The sequence below is a fragment of the Equus przewalskii genome, chromosome 9, assembly GCF_037783145.1.
Source record: "Equus przewalskii isolate Varuska chromosome 9, EquPr2, whole genome shotgun sequence".
In the NCBI taxonomy this organism is placed as follows: Eukaryota; Metazoa; Chordata; class Mammalia; order Perissodactyla; family Equidae; genus Equus; species Equus przewalskii.
The window spans coordinates 17907480-17934663 of NC_091839.1; the positions used below are offsets into that span (position 1 = coordinate 17907480).

The 27184-nt window shown below is 54.6% G+C and overlaps 2 protein-coding genes and 2 long non-coding RNA genes across 5 annotated transcripts; 2 read left to right on the forward strand and 2 right to left on the reverse strand.

Moving 5' to 3' along the window:
• Positions 1-2162: 2162 nt before the first annotated feature.
• Positions 2163-6220, forward strand: EMP3 (epithelial membrane protein 3 (MAM blood group)). Of its 2 annotated transcripts, none has more exons than XM_008527563.2 (5): positions 2163-2700; positions 3621-3713; positions 4008-4110; positions 5009-5149; positions 5946-6220. In XM_008527563.2, exons 2-5 carry the CDS (start codon positions 3636-3638, stop codon positions 6113-6115), a joined length of 492 nt encoding a protein of 163 aa, XP_008525785.1. In that variant the 5' UTR covers positions 2163-2700; positions 3621-3635; the 3' UTR covers positions 6116-6220. The 2 variants fall into 2 exon arrangements, with proteins under 2 accessions (XP_008525785.1, XP_008525784.1); XM_008527562.2 differs by having other exon boundaries at positions 2190-2700; positions 3551-3713.
• Positions 4759-6097, reverse strand: LOC139073526 (uncharacterized). The gene is made up of 2 exons (XR_011522354.1): positions 5772-6097; positions 4759-5170 (listed from the first exon to the last, which is right to left on the reverse strand). It is a non-coding gene; the product is annotated as an uncharacterized lncRNA (long non-coding RNA).
• Positions 6221-7003: 783 nt separating the features above from the next.
• Positions 7004-27147, reverse strand: TMEM143 (transmembrane protein 143). Its single transcript, XM_070558094.1, has 8 exons — positions 26890-27147; positions 26284-26524; positions 24394-24498; positions 16380-16574; positions 15421-15551; positions 14204-14483; positions 8992-9181; positions 7004-8059 (listed from the first exon to the last, which is right to left on the reverse strand). Exons 1-8 carry the CDS (start codon positions 26910-26912, stop codon positions 7845-7847), a joined length of 1380 nt encoding a protein of 459 aa, XP_070414195.1. The 5' UTR covers positions 26913-27147; the 3' UTR covers positions 7004-7844.
• Positions 7670-12187, forward strand: LOC139073525 (uncharacterized). The gene is made up of 3 exons (XR_011522353.1): positions 7670-7811; positions 10094-10318; positions 10881-12187. It is a non-coding gene; the product is annotated as an uncharacterized lncRNA (long non-coding RNA).
• Positions 27148-27184: the final 37 nt, after the last annotated feature.

Consider the following 27184-nt stretch of genomic DNA (forward strand, 5'->3'; position numbering starts at 1 on the left):
CTTGCCTTCCGGCCACGCCCCATCTGGCCACACCTCCTCGCTCCGCAGGACACCCCCCCCCGGGCAGCTGGCTGCTCCCCACGTGGGCCTCCCTGGAGCTGGCGGGCAGTGGGCGCCGCTCCCTGCAGGCTGGGTGTGCCTGACGCCTGCGGTTTCCTGTGGGAGGAAGCGGCCCGCGGGCGCTCAACTCAGCTCGTAGCCTTGGAGGCCCGGGAGGGGGAGATCCTGCCACTGCTTTTTGGTCCCCTGATTCTTCCCCTCCACTGGGCCGTAGCATCCCCAGGATATGCAAGTCTGGCGCTGATTCCGCTGATTCAAAGTCCTAGCCTTCTGTTCACCTTCCCCGTTCAAATTCCTGTCTCCCTAGCGCCTGGTTCCCAGGCTCCTCCCAAGACTAGGTCCGGTTCCCTTTGCCTGCACTCCAGGAAGAGCACAGGATGCTCCAGGCCCTAATTTTTCCCAGTGACCCAGACTTTCTAACTTCCTTAGAGTTCTGAACTCAGACCCTCTCTGTCCTCAAAGACTTAAATTTGAACCTATTTATTCCCCAACTCAGAGACCCTCATTTTGTACTCCCAACTCTTTAGCCTTGGGGCCCAACGGCCCCAAGAATTTGCCCCTTCCCCAAATCCTAGAGACCTTGATCTGGGGTCTCCCTGTACTGAATCCACGTCAGGGCCCCAGTGCCTGGTGTAACTAGCACATACAACACTGCTCACTATGTGCCAGGTACTACTCTAAGAACTACTCTATGAGGTATCTACTATTATTAGGCCTGTTTTACAAATAAAGAAACTGAGGCACAGAGAGGTTATGAGTAACTTGCCCAAAATCACAGCTAATGAGTAAAGCAGCTTGGACTTGAATCCAGCCACTGTGTCTCTAGAGTCTGCTATACTGTTACCCAGCCTCCAGGTCTCCTGGGTACCCACCCAGGCACTGAATTGCCCATCCCTCCCCCACTCAGAGAGCCCAGAAGACCAACCACCCTCCCTACCCCTAGCTCTGGCCCCAGGAGATACCCAGACATCCCATCTCCAGTTCTCTTCCCTTTCAGGGACCCAAGATATCAGCCCACCAGCTCTCCATGCCACATCAGGACCCCAGATACTTGGTCCCCTGTCTCTCACTTTTCACCAGCACCCAATTCTTCCAAGAGACCCAGGCACATAGTATTCACCCCCCCCCCAATTCAGTATCCCAAGATTAAATCATCATCATCATCATCATAGTTAAGATTAACTCCTCAGTATTGCACTTCTGTTTAAAACCCTCCAATGGCTTCCCACCACACTTAGAATAAAAACCAGACTCCTCCTCTAGGCTTCAAGGGCTGGCTTTGATTTCCCTTCCTCCTCCTCCCTCTAGATCCCTGTGTTCTAGCCACACTGGCCCTTCTGTCTGCTCCCCAAACAACCTGAGCTTGTTCTCAGAGGCCTTCACGCTTCCTGTTCCCCCCAGCATTCAAATGACTCCTGTCTTCAGGTCTTCAAGTCTCGGTTCACATGTCACCTCCTCAGAGAGGCCTCGCCTGATGGCCCTGTTTAACGTCGCCTCCTGTCGTTACCTCCGTCTCTGTATTTTATTTCCTTCAAAGCACTTACCACTCTCTGAAATTTACCTTCTTCAGTGATATGTTTTCTCTTTACTGTCTGTCTCTCTTAAACGAGAAGGTAGACTGCACAACAACAGAAGGGCTAACATCTGTTTTCTTCATTATTAATTCCTGGTTCAAAATAGACATTCAATAAATATTTGATGAAGAAAGGGATGAATGTGTTAGGTGTGTTCGTGTACTGGTATTACCTTATTCATTCAGAGTAAGTATCAGAATTATTATTATCAGCATTAGGATTTTGTCAGTATTATTAGCATTATTGTACCCACCTCACAGATTAGGAAACTAAGGTTCAGAGAAGTGGAATAACCCCCTGGCAGGAAACGGTAGCACTGGGATTCTTAACCTCCACTTCCTGCCACCTTCCAGAGTTTCACCGTTCGCCATTCCCATCCCCGGACCCCCACCATGGTGCCAACTCCACCAGCCCCCTACCCACTCCACACCGCAGGAATCTGGCCTCCTCTCCACACTCCCATCCCTGTGAGTATCCAGTCCGAAGCCCCAGCAAGGAAAGCAGACATCTGATCCCAGGACAAGACTCAGAACAGAGAGGACTGAGAACCCAGCCCTCTCACTCCGTGATGCTTGCCCCACCCCAGGGCCCCTGCTCCACGCGGCGTGCTCCAAGGACTTCTCATCTCAACCTTGGGAGGGAGCCCCAGAGGATGCCTGTCTAGGGGCAATGGGTGGGGGCCGGGAGAATGAGGAACCCGAGTGCCTGGGCCCTCCCTCTGGCTGCAGACCTCAGCTGGGTGCGGTCAGAGTGGGTATAAAAGGGTCAGTATATATTGAGAGGAGCAGAGAAGGAGAAACCAGGAGAGTAAGAAGAGAGAGAGCAGGAGGTATAGGCAGTGAGGACAAGAGGCAGAAGGAGAGAGAGAGAAGAAAAGAGAAAGAGAAGGGGTTCCGGGATTGCAGGGGAGAAGGAGGGAGAGAGCCGGAGGGGAGAGCGAGCGAGGGAGGGAGGAAGGCAGCGAGGGAGGCGGGGGCCTCGAGAGGGTGAAAGGAGCGAGGAGAAGGGCGGGGCACGGAGGCCCGAGTGAGGGACGAGACTCCAACTCTGACTTTTCCGCCGCTCGGTAAGTTTCCAGTCCGTTATTCGGGCTGGGATTTCTTTATCTACTTGGCACTGCAGGAGTTTGGAAAGGTCCCCCCCAGGCAGGGAGAGACCCTCCTGCTCTCAGGCCCCATGGAAATTCTTGTAATTTAAGAAGTGATCTCTTAGCACTTGGGGTGGGGATTTGGAAAGGGGTGGGGCCCGGCAAGGTTTTGGGGTTCCCAGCAGAACCCTCCGCCCGAAAACTTCCTGCCGTTTTTCCCCATGGCTCTTCACTCTCCTCTGAGGACGCTGAGATCACGGCTTTGCATGAGAACACCCCCAAGTCTGGGGAACCCCCGGTCCCCCCTCCCCTCTTTCTAGACACTGAAAGGTCGTGGGAGGTTGGCTCCTCCTTCTCAGGCCACTCTCCTTTCAACACGGAGCTTGTCCGTTTTCCTCACAAGGTGTCCAGCAGGCACCAGTCTGGCAGCAGGATTTGGTGGGGACCTCGTGGGCACAGCCAGAGGCTGGGGTTTCCCTGGTACTTGGAGGCAAGGGTGGGATGAGTCACCGGATGACTCACCCGGTCCCCCTTCCTCTCCACCCTCCCCAGAAGAGGAGTGGGGTGAGTCAAGGATGCCTGTCTCTGGGGGCAGCCCCCAGCTTCTGATGAATCTGGAGGGGTGTCAACTTGAAGTTTCATATCGTGGCCCCATGTGCCCATGGGACAGGGCTCCGAGAAGATGGGGACCACGTCACCAGTCCTACTCACTCCTGGACCCAAGAGTCCATGCCTGGCTCTCTCCAGCCCCTGGGGAATTCGGGAGTCCAGGACTCCAGCCCCTCCTCGCTCAGACCGGGAGTCTGGACTCAGCCTCCTTCTCCATCAGCATTCAGGCATCTCCTCCGCCCCTGTGCCAACCTCTTGAAACGACCATCTCCTGACGTCCCCCATACCAGGCTTCCACCGCAGCCATGTCGCTTCTCCTGCTGGTGGTCTCTGCCCTTCACATCCTCATTCTCATCCTGCTTTTCGTGGCCACTTTGGACAAGGTAAGTCTTCTGGAGCCGCGGAGCAGCGGGGCCTCTGGCTGCCCCGCAGAGTCCCGCCACACCCCTCCTCTCCTCTGGCCCCGCCCCTTTTCCCTAGCATCTACCCTTTTGAGCTCAGCCTCTGATGCCTCCACCCTGCCCTTTCCCCTGACTCCCGCTTCGGGCTAAATCCGTGTTTTCCCCCAGCTCAGCTCCTCCCCAGCAGCTCGCCCTTTCCCTAATCCTTCCCTCAGTCTCCCTGACCCCGCCCACTTTCCTTCCCTACTCCTGCCCTTGTTTCTCTGTCCATCCCAGTCCTGGTGGACCCTCCCTGGGAAGGAGTCCCTGAATCTCTGGCACGACTGCACGTGGAACAATGACAACAAAACCTGGGCCTGCAGTAACGTCAGCGAGAATGGTGAGGGGTGAGGGGCGCCGGAGACTGGTCTGCAAAGGGGAGGGGTAACCCCGTCTTCTCCCAGGATTGAGGATTGGGAAGTCCCCGAGGTTTGAATGGGTGGGTCTGGGTCCCAATGCTGAGTGAGTGGAGCTGATGTAAGACCCACCCACCTATCTGGATGGTAGGGGGCAAGATGCTCGTGTTCTAAAGAGGATGGGCCAAGAGACCCCCTCCTTTATGATTCAGAAGGAGTGGAGGCCACATGCTATAGGTTTGAGGAATGGGGAGAAAGCTCCCAAGATTCTAAGACTATAGACTTATGTTTCCAAAGTCCTCAGGAGATGGGACTGGTGTTCTGAATGGATGGCTGGGACCAATTTGCCCAAGTTCCAAGGAAGTGGGGGGTGCAACCACATTAAGGTTCTAAAGAGGTGGGGCTGAGTCCTTCCAAGGTTCTACAGGAGTGGGGCCAGATGCATCTGAGTTCTAAAGGGGCGGAGCTGCATCCATGGAAATTTCTAAGCGAAAGAAGGTGAAAGATTAAATGCTTTTCCCCTAAGAGCAAGGCAAGAATTTCTCTTCTCTCCACTTCTATTCAGCATTGTACTGGAGGTAGCCAATGCAACAAGGCAAGAAAAAGAAATAAAAGGCATAAAGACGGGAAAGGAAGAAGTAAAAATGTCTCTACTTCCGGTGGATATATTTATGTAGAAAATCCTAAAGAATCTGCAAAGCAGCTTCTAGAACTGATAAGGGAATTTAGCAAACTTATGGGACTCAAGGTCAATATAAGTGAGACTCCTGAGGATCTAAGGTTGTATGGCTCTAGATGGGAGAAGGGTTTGTGGGGTTGGGGAGGCAAATAATGAGCAAGCAGGTGAAGGTGGAACTCTGGACCTCTGTCTCCTTATTGCAGGCTGGCTGAAGGCGGTGCAGGTCCTCATGGTGCTTTCCCTCATTCTCTGCTGTCTGTCCTTCATCCTGTTCATGTTCCAACTCTACACCATGCGGCGAGGAGGCCTCTTCTACGCCACTGGCCTCTGCCAGCTGTGCACCAGTGAGCACTGTCCCCTGAGAACTGAAGGGAAGGGAGGGGGCCTGTCAGGATGCTGGGGGCCCTGAGAAGGGACATCTGGCACCTGAGGTGCCTCCGTGGGCTACCGTTCTGCCCCAGGGACTTACAAGAGTTGTAGTTTTCAGTGACTCAGCGGTGGTTTGCAGTGTGTGTCTCTGAGTCATGGGAGAGCTGGCACATAGGGCCTCAAGGAATCAGGGCCAGGGAAAGTGGTGTGGGCAAATAATTTAGATCCCAGGGATGGGGGTGGGGGGCTGCAGATAGGTGGCTAAATAATACCCCAAGAGAGAATTCTGAGTCATAATCTGCTGTTCCAGGTGGACCTCCTGTGTATCAGACACTTCCGAGAGCTTAATGTACTTTTCGATTCTTTGACTTCAGGTGCAAAGGGCTAAGTTAATCATAGTCATCAGTTTGGGGGACATTATCTTCCTAAGATCCCTGCAAAGCTCCTCTCTTGTTTTATTAGTTCACTATTGGGGTGTTTGGCTTTTAGAAAGGCACTCAAAAATATTCTTTGAATGGATGGATGGGTGAGTAGATATTATTGTCCCATTTGATGGATGAGTAAATGGGACCCAGAGAAATGAACTGCATTAATTACCCAAGACCAGTCTGCAGGAGCCTGGTGGCTTGGCGCTGGGGGAGCGAACCACAACTCCCAGCAGGCAGCGGTGCTGCCCACGCGCCCTCCGGCGGCTTCTTCACCCGGTGGGTGGTTGGGAAATGCGGTCTTCTTGCGGGTATTGCGTGACACGTGGTTCCCGTCTCCCCGCAGGCGTGGCGGTGTTTACTGGGGCGCTGATCTACGCCATTCACGCGAAGGAGATCTTGGCCGAGCGCCCGCCGGGGGGCAGCTTTGGTTACTGCTTCGCCCTGGCCTGGGTGGCCTTCCCCCTTGCCCTGGCCAGTGGCATCATCTACATCCACCTGCGGAAGCGGGAGTGAGGGACGCGCGTCTCCTGGCCGCCCCAGCCCGTTCTGGGCCCCTCCGCCTCACCCCGAAGCCCCCGCCCCCGCGCATCCTCCAGAAAATAAAACCGTTTAACCGTCTGTTCTGCCTTTGCCTCCTTCCTTCCTCCTCCAGGGACCCGGGCTGCCCAGCCTGGTCTCTCCTGAAAGGGGACAGCCCCCTCCACCAGCAGCTCCAGGTCCCCAGGCCCTTCTAAGCCGAGGCACAGGAGCCCGGGGTCCCAGCCGCCTTTCCCTTAAACAGACCCGAGGCCCTGGGCTCTCCCGTCTCCAAACTCAGGATTCCCCCTAAGACTACACCTTCAGGCGATTCTGGAAAAGAACCAGGAATCTGGGTTTCCAGTTCCTTCTTTCCTTGCACCAGGCAGGATGTGGTGGTGTTCTAGACAGCTGGTCTCTTCTCACTCTGACCCTTCCTCTGGGAAGACAGTTTTTCATTTCCGCCTTGAAACCCAGTCTCCTTCCCTCACTAGAATTCAACCCCCATCTCTCCCCGACCCCAATGCTGCTTCTAGCCCACATGACACCTTAGTAAAAATTAGATGGCACCCCGCCTCCTCCTCCAGGCTTACCCAAGTCAAGACACATGCGGAAACAATTTGCACAACTGCACACGGCCGTCCTGGCTCCCTTGTTCTGAAGATCCAGTCTCTTTGGAAACCAGGCCCTCTCCTCGGGAATCAAGTCCTCTTGAAGATCCTCCTCTGGGACCCACAGCCAGTCTATTTCACCGACTAAGAACCCAGTCTCTCTCTAGGACGACAGCTTTCTCTGCCTGGAACATCCTCAAATGTAGAGTCTCTTCTTTCTGGGATTCTGATGCCTGCCTTCTCGCCAACCCCTGCAGCTACCCACTCATCCAGATTTATTAAACATGATTTATTCCTTTAGGAGGGAGGAAATTGATAGACCAATAAATATTGCACAGGCCACCGGTGGAGGGAACATGCAGACCGAGGTAGTTTCTGTAGAAAGGGTGAGGGACCTGGCAGGGAAGGCACCTGCGGTTGTTGGGGACTGGGTGGGAGTGAGTCTTGGGGTGAGGATGGTGTCTGGGTCCTCCTAGCCCTCAGCCTGGACAAGCTGATGAGCAGGTGACCAGATGGCCTGCCTTATAAGTGGTGGCCATTGATAGAAAGGGCAGGTTTCCTTTAGAAAGTCTGATTGGTTGCTTCTCTGCAGAGACAACCGGCTGCCCAAGGTTGCGGGTGCCCAGCAGCTGTCGTTGGCGGTTTGCCAGAGAGAGGGGCTAACCGGCTCTCATTGGCTGTGGGCTGGGGCTCCGCCTTGGTGAACACGATGGGCAGATCGCCCGGAGCCGGCTAAAAAGACAATGATATAGAGGCTCCAGAGGGCACGGTTTAACAACTGCGCTGGTGGTTTGCAGCGCTGAACAGCTGTGATTGGCTGACACTCCCTTTTCAGCCAAACCACATTTCGATGTTTAGGGCGGGGGTGGGACTAAGAGATGGAATAGAAGCAGAGCCAAAAAGCTTTGATGGCTGTTCGACAGAAGAGGGGTGCTAGCGAATGTAGGCTGCCCTGACGGGCGGCTTTGAAGAATACAGTGTAGCGGAAGCGATTGCCTGCGAGGACTTAACTGGAAATTGGGAAGTGGCAAGGCATGATGGACAGCTCGCCGTGGAGGAGGCGGGGCTTCGTTCCTAACCAGGTGGCTGGGCGGGGCTGGGCAGAGAGGTTTCCGTCAGGGGTTGGCACTGCTGGGTGCGGCCTGGGGGGACTCAGAAGTGACTGCAGCCAAGGGGTCTAGTTTGGGGAAACCCGGGGGCGGGTACATCCCGCTGATGGGGGTCAGGGCTTTCAGGTGGGCCAGGGCCCGAGTTCCGTTGAAGGCCACGTCGCAGCCTGACTGGGCCAGGAGCCAGTTCTCCACCTCGGACTGGAGCCACTGGGAGGTCTCTGCAGGGGGAGAGGCAGGGGTAGTGAGTAGGTCAAAGCGGGTACCGGGAAGGTCTGGGTTTGGGAGAAGCATTGGTAGACTTGAGGCTTGGAGGGAAGTGAGACAAGGCCTAAGAGGTTGGCTCCAGGGCTGTCATCTAGGGACAAGCCAAGGACTCTTGTTCAGGGAAGGGTGGAGGCTGCTGTTAGGAAGGGACTATCTGGGGCTTACACAGGGAAGGGACAAAGGTCTCTTGTAGGAAGTGTTTTGGGTTCACGGATAGGAAGGAGCGCGCGGGGGGGTGGGGGCATGCCACAACATGAGTCTGATCCAAGACCCCTATCGAGGTTGAGGTTGAGGTTAGGTTATGGAGGTCCCCCCGGGGAAGGATCATGTCCACCCAGATGGAAAGCTGAGTTCAGGAGTCCCGTCTGCTGAAGGCCGAGATCACCTGGGAAATCGGTCAGGCTCACTAGTGGGAGCTAGGAGTGGGGATGCGGGCAGCGTGGGGAGGGTGTCTCACTGGGGCAGGGCCACTTGGGACTGAGAGGAATCTAGACCCTGTAGGGACAGGATGGAGTCTGTTCCAGGTGGGGCCAAGTCAGAGCCCGGTGGCGATGGGATGGAGTGGGTTCACGGGTGGGAGGGGCCTCGCGGGGCGAGGACTCCAGGGGCGGGGCTACCAAGGGGCGGAGGGCGGAGCCTCGATGGGGCAGTACAGGGGATGGGGCGGGGCTTAGCGGGGCGGGGCCTCTCTGGGCGAGGCTGCAAAGGGGCGGGGGGCGGAGCCTCGAGGGGCTGCAAACGGACAAGGGCGGGGACTCTAGGGGAGGAGCCTCGAAGGACTGCGAGGCGACGGGGGCGGGGCCTAGCGGGGCGGGGCTGCAAAGGGGCGGGGACTCAAGGCGCGGGGCGGGGCCAACTGGGGCCAGGTCCCAGGGCCGCGTCCTACCTTCGGGCGGGCGGCGTGCGCCCTGGGGCCGCCGGGCCAGGAAGCTGTGCGCCAGCAGCGCCTCCTTGGCGTGCTCGTCCTGCGCGCGCAGGGCCAGGGCGCTGAGCAGCTCCGAGTTGTTGGACGTGCTGCGGTAGTACAGCATGTGCGCCAGCTCCAGCGCCTGCGCACTGCGCCGCTGCCCGAACATCTGCAGGCGGGACAGCGGCCCGCGCGGGCTCAGCTCAGCGAGCCGGGAGGGGCGGGGCCGTGCTCGCACCCCCACGCCTCCACCCATCCACACACCCATCAGCCCCTCGCGCTGGTCCGCTCCTTCCCGCGGACTCGGGGCCCTCCCCAGACCTCTGCGGTTCAGGTCCCCGGGACTGGGGCCCGGGTATTTGCATTTTTTAACACACACGCGCTCGCCCCGGTGACTCCGAGGCCGCCAACTGTTTTTTGCAGCCGCTGCACTGGTTTGCTCATCTGAGCCACCTATTAATGGATTTGTTCAAGGATTTCCAGACGCTGCAAGTGCTTGCTTCGGAACTGTTTGTTAGAATGATTTTTTTAAGTCCTTATCTTTTAGACACATACTAAAGTATTTAGAGATGATGTCTAGGATATGCTTCAGAAGAATCCAGTGGTGGGAGAGCGGGGGTCTTCGGGTGAAACCTGATGGACTATTGCTAATTGTTGACGCTGGATGCTGGCTACATGGGAGCTCATCACACTATATTCTATTTTTGCATGTTTCAATTTTTCCATAATTTAAAAAAAAGTTTAAACAGACAACAAATATTCATAGAGCTGCTCTGAGGGGAGAAGAAGGGGGAGGGACAGGCCCGGGCCCCAGCTGTCTATTAGCTGCCCCTCTCCCCACCCTTGGTGTCCAACTCTGCCCCCTACCAGCTGTGAGCCCTCGGGTACGACCTAAGTCCTCAGGTAACACTGTCTGTAAATGGAGATAGGTAACAGGAAGGGCTCAGGAAGTCACGGTTAATAAAACACTTGGCACAGGGCCTGCCCCATAACAAGCATTTAAACGTTAGCTACTATTGAATATTTGTCCACACCCCGTGCCGGCTGCCGCCTTTTAAATATAAGGATCTTCTGCCCCTAGAGGGTCGCCCATCCTACACCGAGGCCTAAGGTAGAATGCCTCTGAAGTCAACACACCCCTGAAATCGCTGAAATGGCCTGCACAGGACGGATGACACGGCTGTGTGCAGACTGTGCTCTCATCTTACAAGCCCAGCACAGTCGGATATGTCCCTGTGTTGGAACGAATCGCCATTTCTTCGGTTGAAAGCAAGATGCAGGAATTGCGTGCATCAGGGCCTAGCTGGTATGAAAAACACATTGGTTTTTGTGTCTGTTTCTGCCAAGCTTGTGGAGGTGAATTCTCATAGGTTGGATGAGCGGGTCACACTATTCCATGGCACACAGATGAAACCAGGCCTCCCTGGAGAGGGCTCACCACCTGCCACCTGGCTGTCCCCTTCAACACTCGCCGCAGTCCACAGAGTTCAGGGTCTCCCCTCACCCGACCCCCCAGTCCCTGCTTCCTCATCCCCTAAGGTCCATGTCCCAGGCAACTCCACCATCTACCTGGTCACAGGCCAGACCCCTGGCACCATCGTCACCTCCTCCTCATCAGCCTTTCCGTCCCCAGCCCTGTCCTCCTGCCCAGACTCTCTCCCCGCCGTCCTCTCCTCTCCAACCAGCCTAGTGCCTTGCCCCGGCCTCAGTTTCCCCACTCCGGTCTGTCCCTTCCTAGAGCTGACCCCGCCCCTCCCCTGCTTACAGCCCTCCCATGGCTCCCCAGTGCCCTCAGAGAGTCCAGGCTCCTTAGCCCAGCACCTGAGGATTTTTCCTGCTCCCCTCCTGCTCCTGCCCTCTGAATGCAGCCCATGTTGGACGAGCCAGTTTGCCCTGAACATCACCCGAGCACACCCTGCTCTCCTACGCCTCTGGGCTTCGGAACAAGACAAGCCACCCCTGGTCTGTTCTTGGAAAACACTGACTGCCTCATCTTCAAGGTTCAGGATGGACATCGCCGCCCACGGATGAGCAGCTGCGTCCTCGGGCTCCTGCAGTGCCCACTGTGACTTCTGTCAGGTACACCTCTCCCTCCAGGGCATCTCTGGGGTGCCAGCTTCCTAACAACTCTTCCCAGGCCGCCCACGGGCCTGCCCTGTGCTGGGCTGAGGGAGCCCACAGCAGCACCAGCCCAGCCCGAGAAGTCTGGGAAGGCTTTCCGCAGCCTCTGTGCTGAGGGTAAGGGGTGAGCAGGGTTGGCCAGCCCAGTAAGGGGGAAAGGACATTTCAGCCAAGGGAACAGCATATGCAAAGGGAGAGGAGGGCAGGGAAGCAGAGCAGGCGAGCAGGAGGAGGCGCTAAAGCGGAAGCATAGAATTCTGTCAGATGAGGCTGGAGAAACAGGATCTCGGACGCCAGGCTGCGAGCAAGAGAGGAGCAGAGCCAGCTCTGGGGTTCTCGGGGATAGGCTGGAGGAGACCAAATGGGAGGCTGGGGAGAGGGTCTGAGCTGGGGCTGGGACAGAAGGGCGGAGACAGGCCCAGAGATTCAGGGAGCAGGGAGGAGGGGCTGGAAACTGACAGACTGGGGGGCAGGGCAAGGGACACTTCTGGGGGTCTGGCCAGTGACTGGGGGGACACCAGGGGCCATCCAGAGATGGAGAAGCTGGAGGAGGAGCGGGTGAGAGGGAGACGCCATGCTCTGCCTGGCCCAGCCGGCCACTCCAGGCTGAGCGCGGAGCACTCAGGCTGATGGTGGAGAGCTGCTTGTGGGACCCACAGAAGTGCAGGAGCTCTCCAGGGAGGAAGAAAGAGGCACATGCACCCTGCAGCGAAATCGGCCTCCCAGGGCCGGATCTGGGCGCCCATCCTGAGCTGGGAACTCAGGAGGAGACGGCAGCTTCGGGGAAGATGGATGCTGAGCTCAGTGGGGGCGCAGTGCATGTGGGAAGGGCACCTCCGGGGAGCAGGTGGGGACAGGGGTTTGGAGACTGGGAGAGGGGCCTGCAGTGGAGACAGAGATCGTAGAGTGACTGACGCACAGGAGGGAACAAGTGTGCATGGGGAACAGGGGGCAGCTGGAGGGAGGCTGGGGAGGGCCCACAGTGAAGGGCTGGATGCTCAGCCAGGGCATGGGAAACCATTTATAGATGCACTAAATTCATTAGTGAACTGGGTGGTTGTTTTTGGTGGGTTTTTTTTTGGTGAGGAAGATTGGCCCTGAGCGCACATCTGTTGCCAACGTTCCTCTTTTTTTTTTTTTCTTCCCAAAGCCCCAGTACGTAGTGTTATATCCTGGTTGTAGGTCATTCTAGTTCTTCTGTGTGGGACGCCACCACACCATGGCTTGATGAGTGGTGTGTAGGTCCACACCCAGGATCCAAACCAGTGAACCCTGGGCCTCCGAAGCGGAGCATTCGAACTTAACCACTGCACCATCAGGCCAGCCCATGAACTGGGTTTTAAACAACTCTTTCAGAGCCCAAGAGGCTCTACAGCCCCCCTGGGGCCACTGAGAGGTGGGACAGATGGTCCACCCCGGGCTGGGAGTCTGCGTGTCCTCCTCAGACCAGCTCAACACCCCTCACCAGCCTCCCGGCCCTGGGTCTTGCCCCTTCTCTCTCCTCTGCAGTAGCCGCACTCCCTCTGTGCCAGTAACTCCTCCATGGCTCCTGCTGCCCTGAGGGTAAAGCCCAGGGCCCCTATCTTGGCATTCAAGGCCCTTGCCTCCCTCTGGGCCTCACTTCTCTGCCCTGCACCCTGGACCCCAGCCCCGTGAGATGCCCCAAGCCATGCGTGCCCAGCCCCTTCTCCAGCAGGCTCAGTCCTCCCCTTTCAAAGCTTTCTCAAATCCCGCCTGACCCCTGGTCCCAGGCAGGAATTGCGACCCGCCTCCGCGGGGGAGCACAGCCTGGCGAGTATCCAAGGAATATATTACCAGTCTTCCTAAGAGCCCGTTGGGACAGCTGAGAACAGTTTGAAAACCAGTGAACCAGCGTGTGAATGATCGAGTACGAGGGACGCCTCATGCCAGTGTACCCTCCTGGGGCCAGTGCGGACCCTGGGGAGAGTCAGTGAAAGGCAGCCCCTCCGGTGGCCTCGGCCTCGAGCTAGCACACGCAACTCCTCCAACAAAGCACAGGTTGGGTGCCAGTCCCCACCCACCCCCCGGGCCACAAATCCTTGGATGGTGAACAACCTTCGTAACAGTATGAGACAGCCCTGCACTCACAGGCAGAATCAGGAAGGGAGCTTGTTAAAAATAGTTGCCTGGGCCCCAGTCCCAGAGTTTCCAATTCAGTCCATTCGGGCTGGAGCTCAGGAGGCTGCATTTCTCAAACAGCTCCCCTGGTGATAAGGACAGCCGGCCAGGATGGGGAAGCCCAGACTCAGGGAACAACAGCCCCATTCGTTATAATAATAATAACGGTAATGGCTAACACTCCTATAGTACCTTCTGTATATGTCAGGCTCTGCCCTCAGCACCGAAGGTGTATTAACTCATTTAATGCCCACAGAAACCGTATGAGTTAGGTCCTAAATCCGGATGTGGGAGCTGAGGCACAGAGAGGTTAAGTGGCTCGCTCAAGGTCACACAGCTAGAAGACAGGCAGCTAGACTCAAACCCAGGCAGCCTGGTTCTACAACACACATCCTTCACTGCATCACTAAAGTGCCTCTCAAAGCAGGCGCTGGGCGCCTGGCCCTGAACACTCAGGGAAGACCTACCGCAGGCCAGGCACTGCGCCCGGCGCTTTCCACAGATTCCCTTGTTTGAGTCCCCACAACCCTGTCAGGCGGGTCTCACGATTATCCCCATTTTCCAGATGAGAAAACTGAAGCTACGGAGACATCAAGAAACCTGCCCAAGGTTGGGTTGAGTAAATAAGTAGAGAAGGAAGGAAGGAAGGGGGGAGGGAGGGAGGGAGGAAGGGAGGAAGGAAGGAAGGAAGGAAGGAGGGAGGGAAGGAAGGAGGGAAGGAGGGAGGGAGGGAGGAAGGAAGGAAGGAAGGAAAGAGGGAGGGAAGGAGGGAGGGAGGGAGGGAGGGAGGGAGAAAAGGTAGGAATGACAAAGGAAAGGAAAGGAGAGAGGAAACGCAGCACAGCATGAAGCAGGAGCAATGAATAAAGGGCGCCCGACCTCCTGGCTGCACACCAGGCAGCAGGGCCGGGGACGGGGCTGGCCCGCTCACCTTGGAGGCCCGCAGGCCCATGAAGGCGGCAAAGAAGAGCAGCAGCAGCGACGTGGCCACCTTGAGGTCTGAGAGCACGACCATGCACACGTTGACGAAGAAGACCACGCCTGAGACGAAAAGCGTGAGGTTGAGCAGGGCGCGCTGCAGCGCGGGCGTGCGCACCTTCAGCTCCGGCAGCAGCTGCTCCAGGCCCTCCAATGGCGTGTCCTTGAAGCTCTTCAGCACCAAGTGCCCCCCCTTCGTTCGGGCTGCTAGCACCACCCGCTTAAAGTATCTCCTGATGGACAGAGACAGAGGGGTGAGGCTGGTCAGGACCGCCCCAGGGAGCCCCCTTCAACCCCAGGACACTCTCTATGGCTCTGCGGTCACAGGATCATTTTAAAAGCTGCCTAACCATGATGGGAGGAAAGTCAGAGATAAGCTAAGTGTCCAACAAGAGAGGATCAGATAAATAATGGAATCCCCTACTGTTGGACACAGAAGTTGCTTCTGATTTTTACGAACTTGATAAATGAGAGCTAAATAAAATTCTTCTGTTCCGTTAATTTTCAAATGCAAATTCTACATATATTTTAGAGTGTTGGCTGGGTGTCAGGGAGTGCTATTAATCTCTCAAGAGACAAGAAAATGAGTCAGTCACTGCTTTTGTGGCACTTATAGGCCAGCATAAGAGACAGATGACTAAACACATAGTCTGCAGGTATAAATATGTCCTTGGAATAGACTCCTGGAAGTGAAATTCCTGGTTTAACGGATAGGAAAGGTTTTTTGTCTTAGGTTTTGGCTTTGTTTTGTTTTTTGGATTCAGGACCATATTTGAGTAATTTGGGTAATTTACAGGCTCCCTGGTCTGGCTGTGAGAAGACCTGGCTCTCTTGCCCCTACTCTATATTTGAATGGTTTGTTAAAAATATGATGTCCACCAGAATCCTGGCTGCGCCACTTTTCCAGAATGTGGCCTTCCCTCTCTGAGCCTCAGTTTTCCTCATTTGGAAAATGGGGGAGAAGTGTCCCTACCCTTTCTCTTCCCCTAGGAATTGGAGTCTGTACTTGCCCTTGGGAAGAAAAGGCAGCATTTGGATGATTCACGTGTCCCCCTTTCTCGATGTCCCACCCGGAGCCCGACACCCAAACCCAGACACTGACCTGTCGGTCCCCTCTCGACTCTAACCTTGCTCCCTCTCGCTGCAGCTGGGGAACAAGGGCCGCCTCACCTCTCTGCAGGGGGCGACTTGGTGAAGAAGCCACGCTCGGAGCCCACGCTGGACTTACGGGGCATCTGCCCGACTCGTTGGCCCAGGGCCCAGAACTGCATGTAGAGATACTGATCCAAATTTATTGTCACCTGCCAAGGGGGACAAAGGAAGCAGAGCAGCTGAGCATGGGCTGGGGTGTGAGCTCAGGATACTGGAATTAGATGCCCCTCCCCCCACTGAATCACACCCCCTTCCCAGGCTTATCATCCCCCAGAGTCTAGGCAGGGCAGCCATGTATGGTTGTTCATGTTGTATACTGCATCTAAGATGGCACCATTCACATCATCGTCATCCTTATTACCATATCTCCTAGAAGCTAAGATGCCACTGGTTTCAACATACTCCATTATTCTTTTTTAATTGAATAAATTTGATGGGTAACACTGTGTGAGTTTAAGGTGTGCAACCCGTTACTTTGATACATTTGTATGTTGTAATATGGTTACCAATTGGATACTCCATTATTTTATGAAGCAACTAAAAGGGAAAATATATTGCCAGTTGCTAAATTGCTATGTCACACCACCACTTATAAGTAAAATCCCAAATTCAAAGACAATACAATATGACTTTAGGAAAAAGTACTTCTTAAAAGTCACTAAAATGTGGAACTTTAGTATTTTTATTATAATTTTGTTGACTCTAAGGATGACTGTTTTGTATTATTTACTATGACGATTTTCTGGCAGATGGCGATAAAGTCTCTAGTCCTGAGATCTGTCTGTTATGATACTTTTCCAACAGATGGCAGTGAGGTGACCTGGGGAAGACGCGCCTTTTTCTAATTCACAAGGGCACCACACGGGCTCGTGCCCTGTGTGCAGGACTACAACTCCCAGCAGCCTTTGCTTCCCAAAGGCTCCCTGCCCAACCCCAAGGGCTCCTGGGAGTTTTGGTTCCCTCTGCAAGACAGGCACCTGGACCTCATCCTGAGGGTGGTGGACCACCAGAGCGTAGGCCAGGGTGTCCTCTGAAAGCTGGGAGAAGTTGGCCTGGGCCAGCAGGGGCTCCAGAGCCCGAAGCACCTCCTGCTCGTTGGACAGACGCTGGGAGTCTGTAAGGGAAGGCTGGTCCAGGGTCTCCCGGTCGGGGTTGATGGGGTCATACAAGGCCTGAGGGGAGAGCCAGAGAGAGGAAAATGAGCCAGGGCACAGCATGAGGGATTGTGGGTACACTTAAGGACATTCCTGGGCCCATCCTCTAAATGATGGGGTCCCCCAGGGCTGGATACTGGGCCCTCTTCCCTTTTGTCTCTTCAAGCTCGCCCTAAGTCATCTCGCCATTCCCACACCTTTAAACACCATGCCGTGCATCTCTGTATCTCCGTGCAACCCACATCTCCAGCTCGGACCTCTCCTCCAAGTTCCAGACCTGCTATCCAGTTCCAGGGCATGAGCACCCGTCTTCCCTGCTCCCATGGCAACAGGGGTGGAGACAGACACACGGCTGCCCAGAGAGACTACATTTCCCAGCCTCCTTTGAGGCTCAGTGTGGCCAGGAGACTAAGGTTCACCCAGAGGATGTGAGCGGAAGTGATGGGTACACCTTCCCCTCACTTCTTGCTCCCCTGAACTTCCACCCTTTTCCTTCTTCTGTCGGGTTCAACGCTGTTTTGCCCACGACCCAGTTTTGACCACACAGAGATGACGACAATGTTGGAAGGGATGGCAGAGCAACAAGATGGAAGGAACCTGGGTCCCAGCAAAATCTCATGTGGGACAGAGCCGCCTGCCCACCCTGGCCCACAGGACTGTTAAGTGGGAGAGAAATAATCCTCCGCCTCCTTTAAACCATCGTGTTGTGGGGTCTGCTTGTTACAGCAGCTAAGCCTTTATACTAACTAATACAAACCCTCTACTTGACATTTCTTTTCGGATGTCACAGTCACCTCAAATCCAACATGCCAAGCCCATAGATCACATCCTCCCATCCCCAACTTCCAACAAAACCACCAGTCTGGATTTCCTCTCCCAAACCTATTCGCCCCAGCCAGCCCTGGCCTCTCCCCTGAGCATCAGACTCACATTCAGTTATCTCTTTGACCTCTCCAGTTCGAGGTCTAATGGCATCTCATGTCTAACGTGGCCCAAGGAGAGTGCTTCATTTCTTCTTCCCCCACCTCATCATCTCCTTTCAGGAGACGGCACCACCATCCATTCAGATGCTCTGATCAGAAACCTTGGAGGCATCCTGATTCCTTTCTCACCATCGCCCCCACGTTCACTGGCTAAACCTCTGAATTGCTCTTGAGTCCGTCTTCCTCTCCGTCTCCACTGCTCCCCTCTCGTCCCAGTCACCTTCGCTGCTCCCGAAACAAGTGCATTGGGCTTCCGTTCTCCGCTTTCACTCTCGCCACTTCAGTAAACCACTCTCCACGCACTGTCACAAAGAGCTTCTTTAGATTATAAACGGATTCCACACCCTATCCTCCCCACAGCTCCCCACCACAGGTGGGATAAATACCAGAATTGTCCCACCACCTTCAAGGTCCCTCACACACTGGACTCTGCCTTGCCCACCTCATCTTATGCACCCACCACTCCTCCCAACCAAACTGTTCAATGAATGAATGAATGAATGAATGAAAGAGTGAGCTTCCAGGTGCCTAACCTATTCAGTTTCAGGATGACATACGACTTGTCCCGGACTATACACCAAGCGTCAGAGGGCAATCACCCCTCCATAACACAAGCCCATACACCAGACCCTCTGTGCCTCTCAAGAGAGGGAGCCTTAAGGAGCAGCTCGTCTAGGCCAGAAGCGATTTTGAATTCGTGGAAGGAAAGAGGGGATGGTACTTCAAGTGGGAGGAATGGCCTGGGCAAAGGTTTGGAGGTGGGAAGGCCCAGGGCCTCAGCAACAGCTGAATAAGGAGAAGTTGAGGCAGGAGAGTCCAGCCGAGCAAATCCTCTTCTGAATCAACTCTCAGGCTGGCGCATGGTGGCCGAGGACAGGACTTGAGCCAAAGCTAGGGCCCGTACCCGAGTCCTCCGGCCCAGGCTGGCGGAGCAGGTCCCGCAGCCCACGTTCTCTGACTTGCAGAGTGACCTTGAGAGATTCCACTCCGGGCACTGAGCTGCAGTTAGCGAGTGAGCCGGAGGAGAGAAATCCGCATTCACAGAACGTCCACCACGAGCCAGATTCTCTTCTGGGAACTCATATCCACCCAGGGCTTCAGGCCAGGAACCTGCCTGTCGCAGGCGACCCCTGCTGCTCCCGCCATTCTCACCATGAATCCGGCTAATTCCACCTCCAAAACAGATCCCCACTCCGCCCAGCTCTCCCCTCCCCACCAGCACGGCCCCGTCCCCACTGCCATCGCCTCCTCCTGCCTGGAAGAGTCTGACAGCCCTCTAAATAGTCTCCCCAAATCCCCTCACTCCGCCCCTCCCCCCCCCCGCCAATCTGTTCTCTACAGAGCAGCCAAGATTTTGTCAAACAACAATCAACAGTAATAAATGATAATAGCGCACATTTATATAACGCTGACCACGTGTCAGGCACTGTTTGAAGCATGTTATACACACATTCTCACAATGTGAGTATTGTTATCCTCATTTACAGGTGTGGAAACCAAGGCACAGAGAGGTTAAGTAACTCCCCAAGGTCACACAGCCAAGAAGGGGTATATCAGGAATCACACATCTATAACCATGTCAATCTCCTGATAAAATCCTTCCAAGCCTCCTCCTGCCCTCAGGAAGCAGGACCATGGTCTGTAATATGCCCTTCAAGGCATCCCATGGCCTGACACCGCAATCCCCCTCAGTCGCTCTACACCAGCCACCCTGGCTTTAGTTCCTCCAGGCACAGGGACTTTGCACACGCTGTTGGGAAACTGTCCCTGCCCCACTCACTGCCTCTTTCCCTTTCTACTACTGAAGTTCCATTTTTCTATCATATTCCAGCTCCTTTATCACTCTTAAAGAGCCTTCCTCCACTCCCCAGGCTGAGCAGGGCTGCCCTGTGCGGTTGGGCATGGTGTGCATTGCACAAAGGTGCCAGATCTAAGAAGCCCCATTGTCGATGCAGTCGACCTATATATTTATCATCACAGTCACCTCATCAGAGGGAAATAAAGGATATAGAGCAGCACCGTCCAAGAGAACTTCCTGCAATGACAGAAACACCCAGATCGGCACCATCCAAGAGGTTGCCACTGGTCACAGGTGGCTACTGAGCCTTTGAAATGTGGTGAATGAGACTGAGGACTAGAATTTCAAAATTCTTATTTAATTTTAATTATTTTACATTTAAACAGCCACATGTGGATAGTGACTACCATATGAGACAGCACCTGGCTAGGAAAAGGGGTGTCCTTGTCTAATTTGCACACAGACGCCAATACAGAGACCCAGGTCGCCTTCTCAGCTGCTTGCACGGACCACGTCCCTTGAGCTCACAATATGAACTTGTCCATTCACTGGGGAGAGGGTCTGACTCCCAACTGTTCCCACCACACGAGGTCAGCAACCTGAGGCCGGGGCGCAGGCCTGGGTTTGCTCCTCAGTGAAGCCCCAGCACGGGGCCCTGAGCCCTGCATAACATCTGCTGAAAGAATGGAAAGTGCCCCTGGGTCCTCACGGTGACCATTGCTGCCATTTTCTATCCCCGAGCCTTCCCTTGGGACCTCAAATCTCATCTGCCTACTGAGGACTCCCAGACTTCTGCCTCCAGTCGGGACATCTTTCCTGAGCTCACGGAGGAGCTCACGCAGCCAAGAGCCTACTCAGCGCTTCCACGTGGATGTCCGACAGGCCTCTGGATGCCTCCATACCGGCATCCGACCAGCATCCTCTCCAACCCCCTACATCCCAAACTAGGGTCCTGAAAGTCGCCCCCAGACCTGCTCCTCCCACCATCCTCCCCAGCTCAGAAGAGGCCAGGCCCATTCTTCCATGACCCTCAAGCCTGCGGTCATGCTGGGCTCCCTTCGTTCTCACACATTCAGCCTATCAGCAAATCCTGGTGGCACCCCATTCAAAATATTCCCAGAATCTGATCACTTCTCACCCCACCTCCAGCCGGGTCTCAGCACTGGTCTCCCTGCTCGCACCCTCCATGCCCACTTCCCTGTCTGTTCCCCCTACGATGCCACCAGAGGGTGCCTGTTGTTACCTAAGTCCGCTCACCTCCCTCCTCTGCTCAGAGTCCTCCCGCAGGCAGCTCCCAGCTCCCTCAGAGTCAAAGAAAAGTCCTCACTGTGTCCCACAAGGCCCTGCAGGATCTGGCTCTGGTCCCCCCTCTGCCCTCATCTCCAGCCCCCTACCATTGGCCCGGGCTCTACTGGCATCCTTGCTATTCCTCCTACAAACCATGCAGACTCCTGCCTCAGGGCCTTTGCACTTACTGTTCCCGCAGATCTCTGCATGGCTCATTCTCACCTCCTTAGGTTTCTGCTCAAATGTCAGTGAGGCCTTCCCCGGCCACCCTACCTGAAATTGCAAAACACCCCTGCTTTCTTTTTCTCCTCAATTAGGGTTACCAGATTTACCCAAAAATCAATCAAATAAAACAGGACACCAAGTTAAATTTGATTTTCAGATCAGCAAGTAACTTTTCAGTTTAAGTTTGTCCCATGCAATATTTGAGGACTGTGTTGCATGGGACATAATAACACTGAAAAAAAAAAAAAAGGAAGATTCATGGTTTATCTGAAATTCAAATTTAACTTGGTGTAGAGGGTTGAAGAGTGTCCCCTAAAAATTCACGTCCCCTTGGAACCTCAGAAGATGACCTCATTTGGAAATAAGGCCTTTGCAGGTGTGATTAAGGCAAGGATGGAGATGAGATCATCCTGGATTAGGGGGGCCCTAAATCCAATGCGAATGTCCTTAGAAGAGATAGAAAAGGACAGAGAGAGAAAGGCGACGTGAAGATAGAGACAGAGTTTAGAGTGATGCAGCCACAAGCCAAGGAATGCCCAGGATTGCCACCAAAAGCTAGAAGTCTCCAGATGCAACCAACCCTGCCAACAACTTGATTTGGGGCTTCTGGCCTCCTGACCTCGGAGAATAGATTCCTGTTGTTTGAAGCCACCTGGGTTATGGGAACAGGTTAGGGCGACAGTAGGACCTGCTCAAACAGGGTGGCCTGCACTTTCTCTGGCAGCCCTGTCCCGAGCACCCAGCACCTCTGAACAGAGTTGACTTCTTTACTTTGCGGAGGCTCTGTCGCCCTCACTAGGACGTGACCCCACGAGGCAGAGACACACTTCTGCCAGGCTTGCTGCTGTGTCTCAGGACCTGGAACAATTTGGGGGACACGGTAGGTGCCCCATAAAGATCTTCTGAGCAAATTCAGGGAATGAATGAATGAAGGAGGGAGAGGAGGAGCAGGGAGAGGTCCCTGCCTGGCTGGTGAACAGCAAAGCTGGTGTTTGAACTTATTCTAGTTCATCTCCTGCCCCAGGCCACTTCCCCAAGGGACTTAGGTCATCAGCTAAGGGTGACCCAGGGTGTGTCACCCACCTCTGGCACTTCCATCCTGCCCTGCACAGCACCTCAGTTTACAAACTCCTGCCTCGGTGGGAGTATGCATCTTCACCAAATATTCTTTCTATGTTTCTATATATTTAAATGCTTATATAATAAAATATTTTTTAAATAACTTAAAAAAAAACAAACCCTGGGGGCCGGCCCAGTGGCCAAGTGATTAGGTTCACGCACTCTGCTTTGGTGGCCTGGGGTTCACTGGTTTGGATCCTGGGTGTAGACCTACACACCGCTCATCAAGCCATGCTGTGGCAGCATCCCACACAGAGGAACTAGAATGACCTACAACTAGGATACACAACTATGTGCTGAGGCTTCGGGGAGAAAAAAAAAGAGGAGGATTGGCGACAGATGTTAGCTCAGGGCCAATCTTCCTCACCAAAAAAAAAAGAAAAGAAAAAAAAACCTGCCTCCCAAGGTGACAGGTGCCCCGGGGAAGAGCTTGGAGGTAGGCCGACAGGGGCTCAAATCCTGACTCTGTCACTTGAGAACTGTGTGATCAGGGGCACATCCCAGGCCCTCTCGGAGCCTCAGTTTCTGCCTCTGCAAATGGGGCTGACAGCAGATGTAGGAGGGCAGTGGCAGTGTGCAGGATGGGGTTAACTCAGCGGGCCTGGGTTGTCCAAACCCTGCACATTTCAAAGGACTGGCCCTTGACTGGCTGCTGGGAGGGAACCTCCAAACCCTTTGCATGTCCTGCCTGATAAGAGTGACTTGGTTTCACTGGGGCCTTAGGCCACACCGGCTAGTCTATGCAAACAATGTGATCGATGCCGGGGCCTCGGGGCACGTGGTATCAACTTGACCTCTGGAGGGGCTGGAGACTGAGTAAGTAAGGTCAGCCACACAGCAGTCAGCCAGGCCTCCATGACCAATCCCAATAAAAACCCTGGACACCGAGCCTCCATGAGCTTCCCTGGTGGGCAACACTCTGTGCATCTCACCCCCCATCATTGGTGGGAGAATTAAGTGCTGTTCGTGCAACTCCACTGGGAGAGACAACTGGAAGCTCTCGCTTGGTCTCTCCTGAGCCCTGCCCCGTCATCTCTTTCCTTTGCTGATTTTGTTTGCTACCCTTTTGCTGTAATAAACTATTACTGTGAGCATCACAGCTTGTCTGAGCTCTGTGAGTCCCTCCAGAAAATCAGTGAATCTGAGAGTGGTCTTGGGGACGGACCTCCAAGACAGGCAGGACCCTGGGAGGAGAGAGAGAAGATGCTGCGAATTTGGCTTCCTGAGACCACTCTCTCCTGGGCTTGCACTTCTCTCTCGGCTGCTCCTTGCCTGTCCCCCTCATTGGTTCCCGCTCCCCTTCCTGATCCCTCGAGGCTGGCACACCCCTGGGCTCAGCTAAGCCTCCTGCTGGCCCCACTTAGTATCATCTACATCCTCCCAGGGTTGCTGCTCAGCACAGGCCCCTCCCTTGACCTCCAGACCCCACTGTCGAGTCCCTCTCTCTACCCGGCTGTCTGAGAGGCAGCTCAAATTCCTAAGTCCCAAATTGAGCTCTTGATGATCCCCGCAGATCTGTCTTCCATCCTCGCCCTGTCTCCCGCATCTCAGTAAATGGCAGCTCCATCCTTGCAGGGAGGCAGGCCAGAACTGCTGGAGGTACCACCTGACTCCTCTCTTTGCCTTATGGTCCTGCCCTCACAGCCGAATGCGTTCCAACCATTACCAGCGTCTGACCACTTTTCACCACACTCGTGGCTATTACTCTTGTTGGAGCTGCCATTATCTCTCACCCGGACAAATATAATAGACTCTTTAATAAATCTCTCTGCCTCTGACAGTGTGTTCCCTCCACGGCAGCCAGAAAGATCCTGTTAACACCTAAATCAGCTCATGTCTCTCTCTGCTCAGAGCCCCCCTGTGGCTCCCAGCTCACTCGGTGTAGAAGCAAAGTCCTCAGCTCAGCTCACAAGGCCGGGCACAATTTGCCCCCATTCCCTCTCCACCCTCATCTCCTGCCCTCTCTCCCTGGCTCACTCCCCTCCTCCAGCCACAGTGGTCCATGTTTCTCCAATACCCTCACCTCAGGGCCTTTGCACTTGCTTTTCCTTCTGCCCAGAATGTCCAGACATCCAGTGGGCTCGCTCCCTCTTTTCACTCAAGTCTTAGCTCATCTGCCACCTCCTCAGGGAAGCCTTCCCTGACCACCCTGTCTAAAATAGGCCCCCATCTCATCCCTCTCTATCTGGTTTCAATCGCTGCTTCATTGTTAGTCATAGCACTTACCGCTCCTGAGTATCATATTTTATCATTGTTTATTTATTGTCTCCCCAACGGGAATGTCAGCTCCAGGAGGGCGTGGCTTCATCTGTCCTGTTCACAGCTGCATCCCCAGTGCTCAGCACGGGGCCAGGCTCCCAGGAGGTGCTCAGAGAATTTTTGCTGAGTGAACGGATGAGCCAACCAGCCCCATCCTCATCCTCACCTGCAGCCGGGCCAGGACGTGGTGGTAGTGGAACAAGGTGCAGAAGTCCACATGGGCCGAGAACTCCTCCAAAGCCGCCTTCTCCGCGGGGCTGGAGTGGAATTCCTGTTCCCTCGGGAAGCAAAACTTCTCTTTAGGCCTCTTGCCCCATCCTCACAGGGAGGAATTCCTTCCCTGGCAGCCCACACAGACAATCAGAGCTCTGGGTTCTTTACAATTTTATTTTGTTCAGAGAAAAGAGGGTTTGGCCAATTTGACTGACCAGGAAATTGACGTAGCCTGGCATAGGGAAAAGCAGATGGCTAAAGGAGCTAGAGGTTCAGGTTCGTGCTTCGACACTTTCACATCCACACACTGCTCACTGTGTGGCAGGCACTGTCTGCTGGCATGCGGTCATCCTCCAGAGGGTGCAAGGTGGGTGAAGGAATTATAATCCCCATTTTTCAGAGAAGGAAACCAAGCCTCGGGGGAGACACTCGCTGAGGGCCACAGCGTCTGTATAAAGAGAAGCTGAGCCTCCAATCCAGGTCTGTCTGACCGTAGAGCACATGCATTTAGCCACTTGGTGACCTGGCTGACTCGTTGACATGGCTTCTTCCACTAATCCTTATAGCTAGTCAATAGCACCTATCAAGCCAATATTATAACCACTATGTCTTTCTCCAAAAAATGAGATATGAGTAAAAATTACATACTTCACCTCTCTAAGCCTGTTTCCTGATCAGCAACAGAGGATCACACCGTCTTTCTTAGAGAGCACTGGTGAGAATTTGATGCAATATGTGTCCATATATATACATGTGTGTTTATGTATGTGTGTGCACACTTATGTGTGTGTATAGTCGAACACAGCACTTAGTACATACAGCAGGTGTTCAATAAATAGTTAAGTGAATGAATGATAATCTCAATAATGACATGTATGATGATAATAGTGGGATAAGAGCTTAAGCTTTGGAGCGGACGACTATGGTGAGTTGAATGAAATGCCTAACCCACAAAATGCAAGGAGCATTCACTCTTAGAGTCGAGCAGTGCCTTCTGCCTCACCCTAGTCCCCGCCCCGCTCTGGAGTCTGACCACTTCCCTTCAAATCTGGGCCAGGGGTCGGCTCCGTGGTTAAGTTCGCACGCTCCGATGCAGCGGCCCAGGGTTGGGATCCTGGGCGCGGACATGGCACTGCTCATCAGGCCATGTTGAGGCGGCGTCCCACATCCCACAACTAGAAGGACCTGCAACTAAGATATACAACTATGTACTGGGGGATTTGGGGAGATAAAGCAGGAAAAAAAATTAAAAAAAAGATTGGCAACCGTTGTTAGCTCAGGTGCCAATCTTAAAAAAAAAAAAAAAAAAAGAGTAAATCTGGGCCAGTGCGTCGTAGCCTTGGGTAAGCCACTTTCTTCTGCTTCAGTTACCTCGTTTGTAAAATGGGGATGATAGTGGTATCTCTCTTACTGGGTTATTAGGATGATTCAGTAATACACGGAAAATGCTTAGCACAGTGCCATATAGTAAGAGCTCACACAGTGTGATAATAATCATGATTATAGCTTCGGAGGTGTAATAATTATTATTAGGTAGTAGTAATAGTGATGGGGATGATCATTACACCCATTTTGCAGAGGTAAAAAAACATGCCCCAGTGAATGCTTGTTCAAGCCCCAGAACAAGCTAGAGTCGGGAACTGCTGCTATATCTGCATCTCAAACGTCTTCTGCATGAATTCCGACTCACTGGGCGCCCCACCTGGGATTGGGGAAAGGGAGAACCGGAACTACAACTCCCAGGAGGCACCAGGGCAGCCCTGCATAGCATGTAGCGCTGTGCCGCCGCGAGACCTGCCGGGAGTCGTAGTCCCCAGGCGCTTGGACCCGGGACGGGCGGTACCTGTATCAGGAGGCGGAGCAGCTGCTCCTTGGAGAACGGGATGAACCGCTCGCGGTACTGCTGGGCCCAGGCGCGGGGCTCCGTGGGGTTCCACATCTTGCGGTACTCCCCCATCTTGACGGCCAGCGACGACGCGGCCCGGGGGGACCCGAGGAGCGCGGGTGACAGGGGCCATACTCGGAACCTGGATCCCCAGACCCCCCGGGTCACATGCAGCATGGCCAGACCCTTTCCTGGGAGCCTAAACAAGGGAAATGGGCTGGGTCAAAGGTCATCCGGAGGACAATCGCCCTCTCCTCCTCCATGTCCCAACCTCCAGGGGCCGTCCCCACCCCAGGCAAGGCGCAGAGTCCATTCGCCTGCCTCGTAGCCCTCTTGCCCGTCCCCTCCCACACCGCTCAGTTGGCTGGGGTCCCAGGCAGGGGTCAAAGGTCTTAGGTCCTGGGCGTTTTGCGGGCCCAGAGACCCCTGTAGTGGTACAACTGGTTTCTGCGGGGTCAAGGCGGCGAGGCGGATCTTAGGAGCATAGGAGATGCTCGGAAAGGCTACATAGGGGGTGCAGGGCCGCCCTCCCCCGGCCATGCAATCCTCTGCCGTGTCCCTCACCTTAGCCAACGCTCGACTGTCATTGAGCCTCCTGCGCATGTGCAGGAAGGTGTTCTGGGCTCCCGAGGTTCGGCTTCAGGCAGCAGTAAGACGCATGCGCAAAGCCTGGATCATTGAGCGCCCGCCATTCTTTCGTCTAATGCCCGGTCTCGATTGCGCATGCGCAATCTGTCTGCCTGGCTCCACTACAGTCCTGTTTGGGCTCGGCGCACGCGCCGCAGGAGTGTCTCCTTGTTCGCGTGCTTCAAAGGGAAGGGGGCGGGGCGGGGGCGAGACTCTCGAGAGAGCTGGGGCG

Bases quoted from the DNA above. Each gene is read 5' to 3' on its own strand.
- EMP3 (XM_008527563.2), top strand. From the start codon at position 3,636: ATGTCGCTTCTCCTGCTGGTGGTCTCTGCCCTTCACATCCTCATTCTC. The intron at 3,714-4,007 runs GTAAGTCTTCTG...TGTCCATCCCAG, and splicing joins TCGTGGCCACTTTGGACAAG to TCCTGGTGGACCCTCCCTGG. The intron at 4,111-5,008 runs GTGAGGGGTGAG...TCCTTATTGCAG, and splicing joins CAGTAACGTCAGCGAGAATG to GCTGGCTGAAGGCGGTGCAG.
- TMEM143 (XM_070558094.1), bottom strand. From the start codon at position 26,912: ATGACAGTCGAGCGTTGGCTAAG. The intron at 24,499-26,283 runs GTACCGCCCGTC...CCGAGGGAACAG, and splicing joins TGCTCCGCCTCCTGATACAG to GAATTCCACTCCAGCCCCGC. The intron at 15,552-16,379 runs GTGCCTGTCTTG...CCCCCTTGGCAG, and splicing joins ACCCTCAGGATGAGGTCCAG to GTGACAATAAATTTGGATCA.